Below are 15,346 nucleotides of genomic sequence, written 5' to 3'. Positions count from 1 at the left end.
GTATAGGAAGGCACAATTAACCTAAAATAAATTTACATCTCAACCAAAGTAGAAGTTAATCTGATAAATAATCAAAGTGAAGACAATCTGGAAAATAAATTCAAAATATTAATGAGATCCCTTTATTTTTCCTTTTTCCTATCCCTCTCTATACTTATTGCATGTGATTTCACAACCCTAAAACCTTGAAACAGTACTTATGCAGTGAATCATCTCTCTAAGATTTAATCGTTGGCATTTTCACTCGACTCATCAAGTGCCAAGTTAACGTCGAATATCTTTTGCTTCTTCCATTTATACAATAATTCATATTTGCGGATGTTCTCATTGAAAGAGTAGGCGCCATCCCGCCTTATGCTCCACCAGCACTTAAGCGAACACCTTGGATTATCTCTTATTTGCTTATAGACAGCAAATAGCTGTGGGCTGCCGCCATCCCACTGGATGGTACACCAGAAGAGGGTGTCCATAAGCCAACTGTTGCGGAACGACCACAGCATGTAGTCTCCCTTCACGAGGTTGTGAATGCCGAGATCATCGTCCTTCGACCAGCAGTGGACCATAAGTTTAGTTCCATCTAAGTCGTTCTGGATGCGCACCACCTTCTTTGGTCCATTTTCAGCTGCTTCCCCTGTGGCAGCGGCGCAGATATATGCTAGGAGTAGTAGAAAGGTTGTACCGAGGTATGAGGCTGAGAAGTTTCCCATCTTCCTTACTTTGTGTCGATTGAAGCATAGTTTGCCGGAGGATTTGTTATATATACAGAGTTGACCTATAATTACAACTGCAATGAATAAGTGGCCTTCGCAAAATAATTATCTGAAGTCAATGCATGAGGGTTGTTGCTTATGTAGAAAACAACAAATCCGAGCTGAAATTTGATAAAGGAATTAACAAAAGCGTAAGTTAATTAATTAGATATCGTGGGGCTTCGGCCCTGTAGTTAACCCAAAAAGAAAAAATTAATTTGATATCAGAGTTGCTACTTCAGTTTCTGCTGAACTCTGGGGTGTGCCTTGTTTTATGTGTTTGACGTGGTAGATAAGCTAATATTGTTAAATTTGATGATCGCTACCAATTTCCTTTTAGGTCTATTTTTATGTTTAATTTTTTTATTAGATTTTCACTTTTTAAGCTTAGGTTTGTTTTCTACGATTGTTATTTCCTTATCTTGACTTGATCAAATCAATGTGAATCAGGTCCTGTTTGATGGTGTATTTTAGTGGTCTACGTTCGCACTTATGGTTGGAGGATTAACTTGTGGTTAAGTTAGATTGCAGTTATCATTTGAATTTTATAACTGAGTTTAAAAAAAAACTGAATTCTTGAAGTTTGATTATTTAAAAACATTATTGAGTAGGGGTAGATTAAGTCGAAAAGATTATGAATTGATTAAATATATTAATCCACTACTTGAGTTGTCCTTGGTATGATTGTTATTTGGGGGTTCAAGCGTTATTATAGTGGATCACATGTCCCGTGGTGAGATTTTTAGCTTTCTACCGATTATGATCGATACATAATTTTTCAATCACTTCTCTTTCATGAGGGTTAATCCATATTTACGTTACTCTAGAACTTACTTCATATATTTGTCAAGGCTACATTCATATGCGTGCCTGAAAAAGACAAAAGCAATTAGATTGCATTTGAGCCAAAAAGCCTACCTATGACATTTTATATACCTTAGTGAGCTAACTTGAGCCTTATAATAGTCTCTTTTTTTTTTTTTTCAAAACTCAGTTAAGTGAGCTCTTAATCGTGTGATGAATTGTGTGCGTTGGTATTAATTATGGGGTGAGAATGAATAAGAAATTGAGTAAGATGATATGCAAATTGTTTTTTTCATGAATAGTTCTCTTCTTCCGAATGTGAAAAAAAGGAAAAAATGAAAAAAATGAAAAAAGAATAAAGAATAAAGAATAAAGAATAAAGAGAGGAATAGAAGTCAAGTGACGCTAATAAAAAGGGACACTCGAGACTCCTGGCTAGTAAAGGTTAATAGATTTGGAGAGTAATGAGTGATTGAAATTCATTGTGTGAGAAGAAAGATAAAGAGTCTAAGGTTTTGTTTGTATTCGAGAGAAAAGAGGAATACACCGTGGAGTTTTATCTCGGGATTTAGTTTATTTGGGTTTGAGCATCCTTCTTTTCCCTTATATTTCAACCAAATAGTTGGTTGAAATACCTAACCATATTACAATCAAAATTCAGAACTTCTGATTCATGTTCGCATCTGATTTCAATAGTGAAGATGTGATGAAAAAGCAAGTTATGATAGTGTATTTTCATGCAATTGGAATTGAGTGTAAATGCATACCCATAATATAATGAGAGTTGAGTACATACACATATTTGGCGAGGATCTAGTACCTTAATATATTAGACTTTTCAATGATATATCACGCAAAGACTCTTCTTGCAAAAAACAAATGATCATTAGCCATATTTTAAATAAAAATTTGATTCATATGTTTTGGAGATAGGTAATACATTGACTTCATGTCGAAATGGGAAGCCATAGAACCCGGCAAAGGAAAATAAAATGGATTAAATCTATGCTAGCAAATATAAAGCATTACAAAAAAAATTGTATTATTTTTATTCAACTATGATTACTTCAAATTTAGTGTTGCCATATTCCCAAAAAAAAAAAGAAGCACACATTTTATTACTTTTAATCATAATTTTTGTATAAAATATATGGAAACCATAAAATCACATTGAGTTCTTAGTTCAAATAACGTGGATGAGCTAAATCTATATCTATATACAATACTACAAGTCACAACGAAGAATCAAGATGCACCACATAGGGCGGAGCAAGTTTCTCATTGTGTAAGTTTTTGTGTGACCTCCAGTAACAATGTGACAAGCATCGACACATTATAGAGCAATCTAGCTTCTAAAAAAAATCTAATAATGAATCTATTGATTTACAACATTGGGTCCTCCGAGATGCAAAATCATTCACATTTGCTTAATTAAGAAGCAGGAGCCACTTGCTTCCTAAATTACCTTCATATCGAGAAAAATCTCGATGCCTTGCGATTTTGCTGACAATGTCTTCTCTGATAAGATCAGGTTGTCCTTCATTTCCCTTCATTAATTCGAACCTCATCATTTGTGTCCCCATTTGTATTGCTTTAGGAGGTCAATGTGGTTCTCTTCAACTCTTTTCAGCTACAAAATCCCAAACTAAAATGGAAATAATGAAAAATGAAAATCAAGTTCCAATTTGTAAAAGCTTTCAAGATACTTAGGATTGAAGCACAAGATATTAGAAGTGTGCATAAAATAAAAGTTAGAATTTTTATTTCAATTCAGAAAGCCAGCCAAAACAATAGTAGTACTTAAATTATCATAACTATTTGCAAGATGAAAACAGTTGGAAGATTACTATAGGGATGGGCACATAACATAAAATTTCGTCTGCGACTAAGGGATTGTTTATGAAGTTAGTTCTCATTCTTTTTTCCATTTTCAATCGCATATTTGCTTCAATCTCATTTCCATTTTCAATCTCATTGTATAGTACATAAGAGTTGAGAAGAAGTTTTGGGAGATGCCACCTAGGACAAATCTAATCCACCGTCTAGTGACCTTTCAATTGATGCAAATAAGAATGTGACAAATAGCGGAAATATTTGGTGCCACATCGTTAAAAAAGACCAAAAGTCTACCTCTTCGACCGATTATATTGTAGAACAAAGATTTACTTTGTTAACTTTAAAATTTCATTTGTAAGTTAAATAGTTATGAAATATGAAAAGTTAGAGACGTAAATAAGAAAAGATTATCACAGCAGAATCAGCGATGGCTGTCTTCTATTGGTTTCTCACCATAGATCATCACAACCAACAATGTGGGGATCGAGAGGATTGACAATTGTAATTACATAATGACTTCAACGATAAGGTATTTTGATATCTTCACTCACTAGTATTTTGTACAAAACTCACCATCTTAATAGTATTCCATTTTCAACCAGAAAAAATTGTATTCCAGTCTTTATGGACAATTCTCTACTTTGTACAAAACTTGTAATTTTTATTTTTGGCAATTTATAAGCACGAGTCTATATAAGAATGGTTTCAATAAAGTAGAAGGAGCAAATGCAAAATGGTTTCCCCTTACTAGGGATGGCAACAGGTTCATGTAAACATGTATTTTACCCGTTCCAAACTCTAATAGGTGCTTGACGTGTTTTACCCATTGAGTCATGGGCAGGATTTAGGGATTTGAGGTCAAAATCCTATAGGGTTTGTGAAGGGTTTTAGGGTTTAGGATTTTACCTCAAAATCCGTCCCAAACCCGTTAAGCGTAAATTTACTATATTACCCTCCACATTACTCATATTTACTAAATAATATTTATTATTTTCTCTTGTTTCCCTTCATTATAATTCCAATTTCTAATATTTGAATACTTGTTTATTGTTATGAACTTGAACGTGCAATATTATGAAATTATAAGTGTTGCGGTTCATTCTTCTCGAACATGTTATGAACTTATAAGTGTTGTGGTTTACTTTTTTTCGTATAATTATTTTTTTGGAATTTATATTTTGTATTTGAGTATTTTTTGTTATATCAAACCATTTGCTATAAATCAGATGTTATGATAAGCTAATACAAACTTTTTTGACAAACTTATTAACGGACGAAAAATGAATTCCTAGTTGATTTTTATTAAATTAGTGGGATGGATTTAGGAATTTTCCTTTAAAATATTAACGGATTTAGAAATGGTTTAGGATTGACTTTTCTTAACGGATATGAGTATAAGATGGATATAGCCGTCCAAAACCCTCCCCAATGCCATCCAGCTTCCCTTCATTCTTATCGTTTCGTTTATAAGTCAGAGTGAATACATATAACATCATTTTCGACTAAATGTTCATTTACAAAATGAATTGTTATATTTTATATTTGTAGATTTAAACAAAAGTACCAAGAAAAATCTAGTGGCACCAATACCTCTTGTCTATGCATATGTGCGGCCATGTTTGTCTAGTTTTTATCAATACTGCAACAGCATTTAGTATTTTAAGTGTTGTACTTATATAAAAAAAATATTTTTAGCCAACGAATGCTTGCTCTGTGTTATCCAATTAATGATTTGTAGTAATATTAATTGCCTAAAAAGTTTCAAAGAATGCATTTGGTTCATTTGTTGAGTTGAAAACATACGTGGTGCCAAATCTTTGCACCACGTATAAGGGACTGTTTTTTCATTCTTGATCAATTTTAATTTTATCACTTTTCTGGACATTTCAATAGTGCAAGGTCAGATACATTTTAAAACAATGCAAAAATTACGAATATCCTAAATATTGAAATAGACCAATCGTAGAATTAATCCCCGACAACAACAGTAATAGATGTTATCCGAGGTGGTCTATCTCAACCCTTTAAATATCCGGATTTAACAGATACGGGTCAAGGAAAGTAATACAATATGAGAATCCCACTAATTTTATCAAAATTTTAGATTATAGGTCTTTTATCACAACATTTAAATGATAGAATAGATATTCAATTTGCTATAAGCATAGGGATATATATATATATATATATATTTATTTTTTGCAGTTATCCCATTTGAGTATACATGCCCTGATTCAATTCAACTTATGCAGACTACTATAATTGGCTAATAATTTGTCCATGAATTTACAATTTTTATTAAGACATCGAGGAGATTCCGGCAATTATAATTAATCTTTGAGATATGGATATCTGCAGATAATTATGTGTGATCAGTTCACATGCATAGTTTGTGCAACAGCCATTTCATCAAATCTGCCCACATCATTAAATCAATTAATTAATGCCCAGAGTATGCAAGTTGCATAAATTCCATAACCCTTGCTTATAATAATCTTATTGATTTATATTATAATAATAACTTGTTAATATAATCTATATATATACGCGCACACAGCAAAACGAACTACACGCTTGCAATAAATGCGCGTATTAATTGTTATCAATATTTACAAAAATAATTATATATTTCATAAATTAAATATTGTTCTATATAAAATAAATATTATAGTTGATAAGATACAACAATAAATCTTTATCTATAGTAAAATTTACTTGAGTAGTAACAATGCTATTAAGTAGCTGGAATTAAATATTTTTAAAAACTTTTTAATTTTCAGAATTAAAATAGTAAAATGAACTACACTTGCAATAAATGAGAGTATTAATTTTTATGAATATCTAAAAAATAATTATATATTACATAAATAAATATTATAGTTGTTGAGATACAACAAATTAATTTATATCTATAACTATATATAAGTTGATGCAAATCTCACGAAAGATTGTGAAACCAGACAATCAAACTTGAATCAATTCTCGAATTGTCAAATTTCAGATTTAAATAGAAGATTATTGACACGTTGTTTATAGAGAAACAAGAACCAATAATATCAAAAATAAAAAATTACTAACCCGTTATTTATGAAGAAAGAATAACCAATAATATCAAATTGTGTCGAACCTCACAAGTTATTACACTTGATCATTCGAAGGAGTTCAACGGAGAACAAAAGAGAAAACTCACCAAAAATATTCTCCTATGATCAGCTTTTCAGCCTCCTTATATAAGCCTAGACGAAATAGGAAATAAATAAACTTAAGAAACAAAGTAATCTTAATTTCCTAAAAACTAAAAGACATGAAAGTAAATTAAAGACTTAACACCTAGAATAGCTGGCATTAATTTTATTCCATCTTCAACTTCTCTCGACCTTCCTTATGTATCTATTCCAATTTGGGTTAGACTATCCACTAACTCATTATAAGTTAATTAATTAAAGCACTCTGAAGACCCAACTGAATTAGAAACTTCTTAGTCCGAAAATATCCATCTCGCTCAAGGCTTTTAAATCTTTGTCTCTATGATTAGCAATCAAGCTCTCCATAACTTATTAGATCCGTCTTACCTTTACTCATGTGATTGGTCCACTTGACACATGCAAGTCTCCATGATCTTGTGCATCAGCTCTATCTTCACGCACATGATTTCCAAGCTCTTGTGCATCAGCCTCATCTTCACGTGTCCAATCCTCATCACTAGTAAAATTCACTTGAGTAGTAATCAATGCTATTGCGTTGATGCAATTAAATAAATAATAAATTATTTAGCTTTCAGAACTAAAATTTACTTATAGATATAGCAAAATTTTTATAAATATAAATATTTATACATATAGTAAAACTCACTCAAATATTAATTAACGTGCTTGACTTTATGCAATTAAAGATTAGGAATAATTAATTTTAATTTTCGTACTTCTTTAAAAATTTAATTTTTGGAATTAAAAAATACTTAAAATTTAGCAAAAACAAAAGTTTGTGAAATCCGATAAATTTGTGTTTTGAAATGTCTATATATATGACTTTATGTAGCATTCAATAACATTATGTAATACTATTAATTTAGAAAAGATTCAGAAGTTACTAATTTATCTATCTATATATAAGTAAAATTTACTTGAGCAGTAATCAATGCTATTAAGTTAATGCAATTGAATATTTAGAAAAATAATAATTTAATGTTTAGAACTAAAAAAATACTTATAGATATAGCAAACGTTTTATATATACAAATATTTATACTTGTCGTAAAACTTACTCGAATAATAATAAACGTGCTTTTGTTTATGCAATAGGAATAATTAATTTTAAATTTTGTCCTTCTCCAATAGAACATTTTTAATTTTTGTAATTAAAAAATAGTTAAAATATAGCAAATTCAAAGTTTGTATATTCTGTTAAATTTGTGCTTTGAAAATTCTATATGTGATCACTTTATGTAGCATTTAAAAGAACATTATATAATACTATTAATCTAAAAAAATAGCAGAAATTACCAATTAGATAAACTTATATTCATATAAGAAGAAAAAAATTTTGACAACTCACATGGTCATCAAATTTTATTTGCCTAAGAGACTTGTAATAATCCTAAAATAAAAAATTAAGTCAATACAAAATAAAATAGATATCAGACTATTTTCGGCTAAAAAATAATATATATAAATTATCAAAATTTGCTAATCATAAGAATGTACCATATATTAACAATGCCTAATATATTAAGATCATTCCTTGAAATTCTTAATTCTTCCAATTAATAAATCTTTTTTTAAAATTCTAAAAAATAATTATTAAAAGTAAGTCCGTGCAATGCAAAGATTTGAACTCTAGTTCATAATTATTGTTTTTGTGCCCAAAGATAAATTCAGTGTTATCAGAACCGGACCGGGCCGGCCGGTTCTACCGGTCGGACCGGAAACCGGACCTCTATCCGGTCCGGTTAGCTTAAAAACCGGAAATGCACTAATAGACCGGTGAATCTAAAAAACCGGCCGGTTTTTTGATAAACCCATCGAACCCATTCGAACCGGCCGGTTCATGGGTTTGTAATTTTTAAAGGAAATCCGAACCGAATTCCCTCGACCCGAATCGAAAATGAGCAAGAATTGAATCTTGAAACCCTAGTCTTCTTCTGTTCTTCATCATCTTCACTCTTCCCACTTCTCCGTTCAGTGACTGTCATCGCTCATCATCACCGATTTCTGCTTCGAGCTCGAGCATCGCAGATTCGCATGATTCCTCTTCTCCTTCGAGCGGTAGAGTCCAAAGTCTCCAGAAGATTCTTCCTCTAAAGTGAGCCCACCCAGGACGGAGAAAGTCTGAATTTCAGTAGTCGAAAAGGTAGGTCGATCTCTAAAATTCGATTAAGGTTGGTTTGAGAAACCGTGAAATCTTTTGTGCAAACTGCACAGGATTGTTTGACGAAGTTGAATTTCAATCACGGCCATACGGCATGAAACTCCCGTTGTGTGTTTGTATGTTGGCCGTGAGATTTGTACATATGGTGTGTTTCGGAGAGATCTGACCTTTTAGGGGTCTGACTCGTTATTAAGTGTACTTACTGAGAGGTGTTCTGTTCATTTTAGTGGTCTGCTTCTGCAAACGATGGGTTGAATATTGCTCGGCTCATACTGAGATTTAAGCATGTTTATCACCTGAGATCTTTAGAGGAAGGAACTGACGATGAGATCTGTTCTCAGTTCGTAGATGGCGGTGTTTATTGATCTGTGTTTCCTGCTCCTTCTTTTTCTTAACTGTCGATGAGCACTCGATTTCTATTGCTCTCCCACTTTTAACTTGATTTCTACTTGGCTTTAAATTCTTTTTCTCGGAATTCAAAATATTTCAGTGAAGACTAGACTTTGTGACCTCGGACATTGGCGTTGTAACATGCAAAAGCCGAAATTTTTTTGCTGAATAGCAAAAGCCGAAATTAACTCTATAGATTTACTGTCAAAGATTTTATCCTGGTTTTTCTTGATAGCGAACATGCATCATGGTTGGTTTTTGGTTTGTGGACACGGCCATGCTGATTCTAACATGTTGTTTTGGTTCTAGTGCTGCGTTAAAGCTCTATAAGGGAAAAGGAAAAAAAAGAAACATGACTGATTCAGGAAGGAGGGACTAAGGAGGAAGGAAAAGAAAAGAAACAGCTAAAGAAAAGTACTGAGGAAAGGTTCTTCAAATATATTTCTAATTTTTATGTTATTATTTTTAAATAATAAATATTTATTTATTTTATAATTAAATATGCGGTCCGACCCATCGAACCCCGGTTGAACTCATAAACCCGTGACCCCATACCTCGGCCGGTTCGATGTCCGGTTCAGTTCTGAAAACACTGGATAAATTTCCTATTAAATTTTTTATTTGTGCTTGTTGATTTTCAGATAAAACAAAACTAACTGAGCCGCTACATCAACCCACATGGTAGGTCCCCCACCACTAACTAACTACAGGCACCAACTCTTGGCCTGCCCTACCCTACGCCCCTGCACCTAAAGAAAAATTTTCCAGTTATAAACGGACACCCGTAACTCTAATGCAACCAATAAATAAATAACAGAGTCAACTCTATTTAAATTCTTTTATTCTAGAGAGATGACACGTGATGCCTCATTGGACGACACCCTTTCTTCCCTAAAACAAAAGTTTCTAGTTAAAAAAACATATTATTTTTCAATGAGGGGCAAAGCCCAATTCTTTGAATAAAATTCAATAAATAATAAAAAAGGCACGAATATTTCCATGATATAAAAAAGTCAATTGGAGAAGGTCATTAAGCATGACATGTACGTGAGACCAGCGGATTCGATTCGCCATTCAATGTGCGGGCAGTGGTTTTTCTCCTTATACGTGGGATTCACTCTTCAGTAGCACTTGCCATTATTGAGGAATTATACAAAGGACAGCGATTAGGAGAGTTTGTACAAAATGTTGGCTACGAGATCATGGTGAAGGCTGAGCTTTGGAGACTCTAATAATACGGCATGGGATGGAGCTGGTATATAATATATGAAGCCAGGAGGATATCTAATTTCATCCTGAGGTCGCCAGGCCCTCGACGGGAATCGCCATCTGCTCGGGTGACCTCGGGCCGAGGTCGCCCGAGCTCCTAGCCTCATGGCGAGCCTTATGAGCTCTCAGAGAGGCTCTTTGTCGTCCCCGTGGTAATCTAGTTTTCGCTCTATAGCCTTTCTGTGACGAGACCATCTGGGTGTTTCAGTTTTTTTTGTGTAAATCATGGTATTTAAAAATTCAATTGGACTCCGATTAATCCAGTCGAACCAGTCAGCCAACTAAGGGATAAAACTCTTCCAACGTAGATTTTTTCTATTCGCAAGACTTCAACTCGAGACTCTTGTTTAAGGAAAATCACGTTAGTGGTGTTTCAGTTTTTTACTCCATTCTTTATAAGTCAGAACTGCATTCGGATAAAATTGGGGGTTTTGCATATCCCCATCGGTATGGAATTGGTGAGAAGTCGAAATTCATTCCGAGTCCAATTCGCGACCAAACGTGGGTTTGGGAACAATTATATCCTCTTTTTCCCTTTATTTCTAGGCTCACTTGCGTCCCTTATGAACGAACAATTATATCATAATTTTTTTATCGAAAAGAAAAGCGATATCATCTAAGACATCACAATACTTTCACTGGAAAAGAAAAGAAAAGAAAGATATCACAATACTGTAAAACATGATTTCCAATTCAACATGGTAGAGAAAATCCATCAACTATATGTAAATTTATAAACATATATATACCAACGCTGTCGAATTAGATGGACAAACGGGCTAGGTCGAAATACTGGAGGAGTTTTGGAGAAATCTGTCGAATTTAAATCAAGATTCATCGAATGGCCTTCTCAGAATTAGTTTCGTTCATCAATTTGATAGGTCTTTTGAACTGTAATTTGAGCTAGTAAGTCGAAATTCAAGCTCGGTCGAGCACAACCACACCTATAAATTGGACCACGTCCTATATATCCGATGTGGCTATGTAAAGACATACGTTGCACTCCCCCATGCATATCATATGGCTATTTAAAATTAAAATAGATCCATGACTCATTTGGTGCGTGGGCCACTGCCATATGATGAGCCATTTTGTATACAACTGGCATATATTCAATCCAACTTTTCACGTCTTTTCTTTTCTTTTTTTTTCTTTTTTTTTTTTGTTATAGGGGAGATTCATTTACCTTATACAAGGTAATAGAAATTTACATAAAAAGACACAGTCTCACAAGTTGAGAATCGAACTTGGAACCTCTTGATTCTTAGTCGAGAGCGTATGTCATTACGCGGACTCCTTTCTCTCTTTCCCTTTTTGTTTTTGGTGACTAAAATGCATGTGTCGCTTTAACTTGTTCGACCTATTATTGCACGCTCTAATCTACACGTAATCTGGTGTTTTCCTTGATGAATTTCCGTGAGAGGTGTACATATCTATGTCGAGCATACATGCTATACAAACTAAAGTCCATATGCTATTGTAAATGCGAGTCAGACACGTAAACAGATGCCCGTAATATGCTAGCGTGGAGAATCGAATCGAAAATGAATACACCGCACTATCGATCGAAGCAGGTCCGTGTCCCTTTCGTGACAACGACATACACGTGGTGAATATTTTACACAATCTCAATTGATTTACGTCAATAATAACCTTACAATAATTGCTGCAAAGCCGATATGGAATAGATTCTTCTTCCATCTATATATGACACCTGCTCACGCCTGGTTGTAGAGCAGATGCTGATGGGGTCTTCTTCCGAATCAGAGCAATCAATCCCTGCAGAGATTCCTCCTGAGTACGAGGAATGGCCTTTCATCACGAACGACGACGACAACCACGAGCGAGGAAACAACAGCATGAGACAGACTCACCAGCAAGAGAGTAGACAGGGGCTGCTGGAAGAGGAGCCAGGTCCTGCTAGAAGGCTACGTGGGGGTGAGCCAAGAGGAAGAGTCAATGATGAGGACGAAGAGCTAATGTACGATGACCTCGACGAGCTCAAGGGCTGCCTGGATCTCGGTTTCGGGTTCAGTTATGATGAGATTCCTGAGCTGTGCAACACCCTGCCGGCTCTGGAGCTCTGCTATTCCATGACCCAGAGGTCTCTCGATGAGCAGCAGCAGCAGCAGGGCCGGTCGCCGGAGGTTTCCCCGGTGCCGGCAGTGTGGAGCCCCGTTGCTAGCTGGCGGATCTCTGCCCCTGGTGAGTCCATTGCAGTTTCTATGAAAGAAGTACTGATCTTTCTTACTTTGAGCGGTCTCTGCTTTCCAGAATTTATTTAGCTAAAAGATGGGATTCTATTCCTCGTGATGAGGGTGAAACCGAAGCCAGAACGGGATTAAACAACTCCGCCAATAGGCCGAGAACTTCCACGGTCTCACCAGAAAAAAAAATGGATAGAATAAAATAAAAGACGTGTTTTGTTTTAGATCTGAATTTATTGATTACCATTTGTATTTGTATTCTGCAAAAACCTTATACTGATGGTCGGGGAACAATTTTCATCAGCTACTTTCAGTAAAAAATCTTTGCAGTTCAATCCACTGTTCTTTTAAATCAGCATTTATTTATCATAAGATGTGGTTCGGCCGGCAAACTGCACTGCCAGTGGTTTTCGGAGGTGAAAACATCAAGTATGAGAATATTCTTAGGGTAAGGGACAACTCTGGGGCATTAGCAGTGCTGTTGATGGCTTGATGATCATACGATACGATTCTGTAATTTACGCTTCCCAGCGATGGACTCTTATTTCATTTTCGGTAATAAGGAGCGAAAAATAGAGCATTCGCACCGATTCTGATTACCACTGCTATTGTTGTCCTATAATTGTGGTCAGGTGACCATCCGGAAGCAGTCAAGGCAAGGCTCAAGGTTTGGGCACAGGTAGTGGCATGCACGGTTCGACTATGCAGCTAAGGATTGCCAAAGCCCTTCTCGAATCATCGTTACAATTCCTTAGAAGAGAACTGGATGTGCCCTTCTTTGTTCTAACTGAGGACCAACTTCACCTTGTTAGTGAATATCCCTACTCACATGAATGAGTCCATAGCAGCGGATCTATAGACCTCTGGGAAGACGCGCCACACCCTCGATCACTGGTGTTGGGTTTCAAAATTTTTGAAGGAGATGTGAATGCAAATGACAACATTTTAGACTGACAAAGAACCAGATTTTGTTCTTCATATGTTATTATGTATCGGTTTTGTGCTGGTAAGATGTTTCCATGTAAATAAGAAAGAATTACTTCTTGTGGGAATGAATGTGTTCGCATTTCACATTGCTTTTTCACCTGTTTTCGGAATGACAACGAGGTCCTACCCCGGCTATGGGCCAGGCTTTGCAGAAGAAAAGCAGTTCCTGCTCGAAATTGACCAAACACTAGGTATGAGTAGGTCTGAGAGTTGATTCGATCCACACATAAACCGTTAAACCCGACAGTTCAAGCCATTTTCGAAAAAAGACTTCGTTTCAATTTCATGATCTGCATCGGAGTTTCCTGATGCGGTTAGAGCTGCAGGTTGCCTTCAAGCAATTCTGTCTCATGAAATTTATACAAAAGATTTTGAACTATGCTGTGTCATTTTCGTTGCAACATTAGTCTATGTGGTTGAGCTCAATATTCCTTGTGTTAGTAGTTTGGGGAGCTGACTTTTCCATGTAAAAAGTTGGGGGACGGAAAGTCTCACAGAACCAAAATTCAAGGAGTGAAATGTGATTTCTTTATTTTTCTTCGTCTTCTTCTTCAGCTAATGCCTACTCTAGCCGAGGTGAGCTCAGAGAGGATGGAGCTGTGGTTGAGAAGAAGGGTTCCATCCACTCCGTCGGGGGCTTCGGGAGCAGCCCTCTCTTCCATTGTAACCATAGTCTTCTTCATTCATCTCTCTGTTGTCATGATTTCTGCTCGGAAACTGCAATTTCTGAGGCGGAGAAGGCTCAGCTGTTCTTGGATGAGATGAGGTTTAAGTGCAAGACTCATGGCTTTAGAACCCTTGGTCGAGCATTGTCTTGCTTCGACACGATGATGGGATTCCGGCCCTTGCCTTCGATTGCTGATTTTAATCTGTTATTGGGGGATCATTGTCCGGATGGGGCACTATGCTGATGTTATCGGGCTAATTGAACAGATGGAAAAGATCGGGATCCGCTCGGATTGTCATGTCCACACCATTCTCATCAATTGTCTTTGCTGTTTGAAGAAGGTGGACCTCGGGTTAGCTGTAATGGGCAGAACGTTCAAACTCGAGTTTAAACCGGACTTGGTAACATTGAGTACTCTCGTCAACGGGCTCTGCATTGTGATGAAACTTTCGGAGCGGTGTGGTTAGTTGATGTTACGAAGGACAGACGGTTTGAGCCTAATGCGTTCACCTGTGGAGCCATTATTAAGGGCTTGGTTAGGACAGGCAAGACATCTGTCGCCCTGTGGATTGCTCGAGCATGAAAGGGCAGAAGCTGCAAGCTGGATGTGGTTACGTACTCCACGGTAGTTGAGGGCCTTTGCAAGGAACAACGATTGGCGGAGGCTTTTGAGCTCTTCAACAAGATGATAGAACGAGTTCAGCAGGACAAAGGGAGGAGGTTGAAACCCTGCTGAAGGAAATGCTCCAAAGGGACGTCATGCCTGATGTTTGAACCTTCAACATGATAGTGGACACGCTTCGTAAGGATGGGATGCTTTCTGAAGCAGAGTCTAATTTTGATGCTGTGATTCGAAGAGGTATCGAGCCGACCTCTGTCACGTACAAGTCATTAATTGCTTGATATTGCCTTCATAGAATGGACGCTGCTGAGATTTTATTCTGATTGATGGTGGAACGTTGTTTTACCCCTGATATTTTTGAAGCGAAGGTTTGAGAAGGGGGCTTGCTATTTCCTGACCTAACCGATTCGAGACGACATCTTGAAGTTGACATGGACTCGTGTGTTCC

The 15,346-nt window shown here is 35.9% G+C and overlaps 2 protein-coding genes and 1 long non-coding RNA gene across 3 annotated transcripts; 2 read left to right on the top strand and 1 right to left on the bottom strand.

The window, feature by feature from the left end:
• Nucleotides 1-224: 224 nt before the first annotated feature.
• On the bottom strand, nt 225-707 carry LOC116214443 (S-protein homolog 6-like). The gene has a single exon (XM_031549848.1). The coding sequence runs from the start codon at nt 705-707 to the stop codon at nt 225-227; it is 483 nt and encodes a 160-aa protein (XP_031405708.1).
• Nucleotides 708-8,388: 7,681 nt separating this feature from the next.
• Nucleotides 8,389-9,646, top strand: LOC116213003. Its single transcript, XR_004157978.1, has 2 exons — nt 8,389-8,738; nt 9,456-9,646. It is a non-coding gene; the product is annotated as an uncharacterized LOC116213003 (long non-coding RNA).
• Nucleotides 9,647-12,100: 2,454 nt separating this feature from the next.
• LOC116212760 lies at nt 12,101-13,706 on the top strand. Its single transcript, XM_031547440.1, has 2 exons — nt 12,101-12,620; nt 13,255-13,706. Exons 1-2 carry the CDS (start codon nt 12,155-12,157, stop codon nt 13,332-13,334), a joined length of 546 nt encoding a protein of 181 aa, XP_031403300.1. The 5' UTR covers nt 12,101-12,154; the 3' UTR covers nt 13,335-13,706.
• The last annotated feature ends 1,640 nt before the right edge of the window (nt 13,707-15,346 follow it).

The sequence above is a fragment of the Punica granatum genome, chromosome 7, assembly GCF_007655135.1.
Source record: "Punica granatum isolate Tunisia-2019 chromosome 7, ASM765513v2, whole genome shotgun sequence".
Lineage (NCBI taxonomy): Eukaryota > Viridiplantae > Streptophyta > Magnoliopsida > Myrtales > Lythraceae > Punica > Punica granatum.
This window is presented reverse-complemented; position numbering and strand designations above follow the sequence as displayed.

Coding starts and splice junctions, on each gene's coding strand:
- LOC116212760 (XM_031547440.1), top strand. CDS start 12,155: ATGCTGATGGGGTCTTCTTCCGAATCAGAGCAATCAATCCCTGCAGAG. Junction 12,621..13,254: donor CTGGCGGATCTCTGCCCCTG/GTGAGTCCATTG, acceptor AATTGTGGTCAG/GTGACCATCCGGAAGCAGTC.
- LOC116214443 (XM_031549848.1), bottom strand. CDS start 707: ATGGGAAACTTCTCAGCCTCATACCTCGGTACAACCTTTCTACTACTC.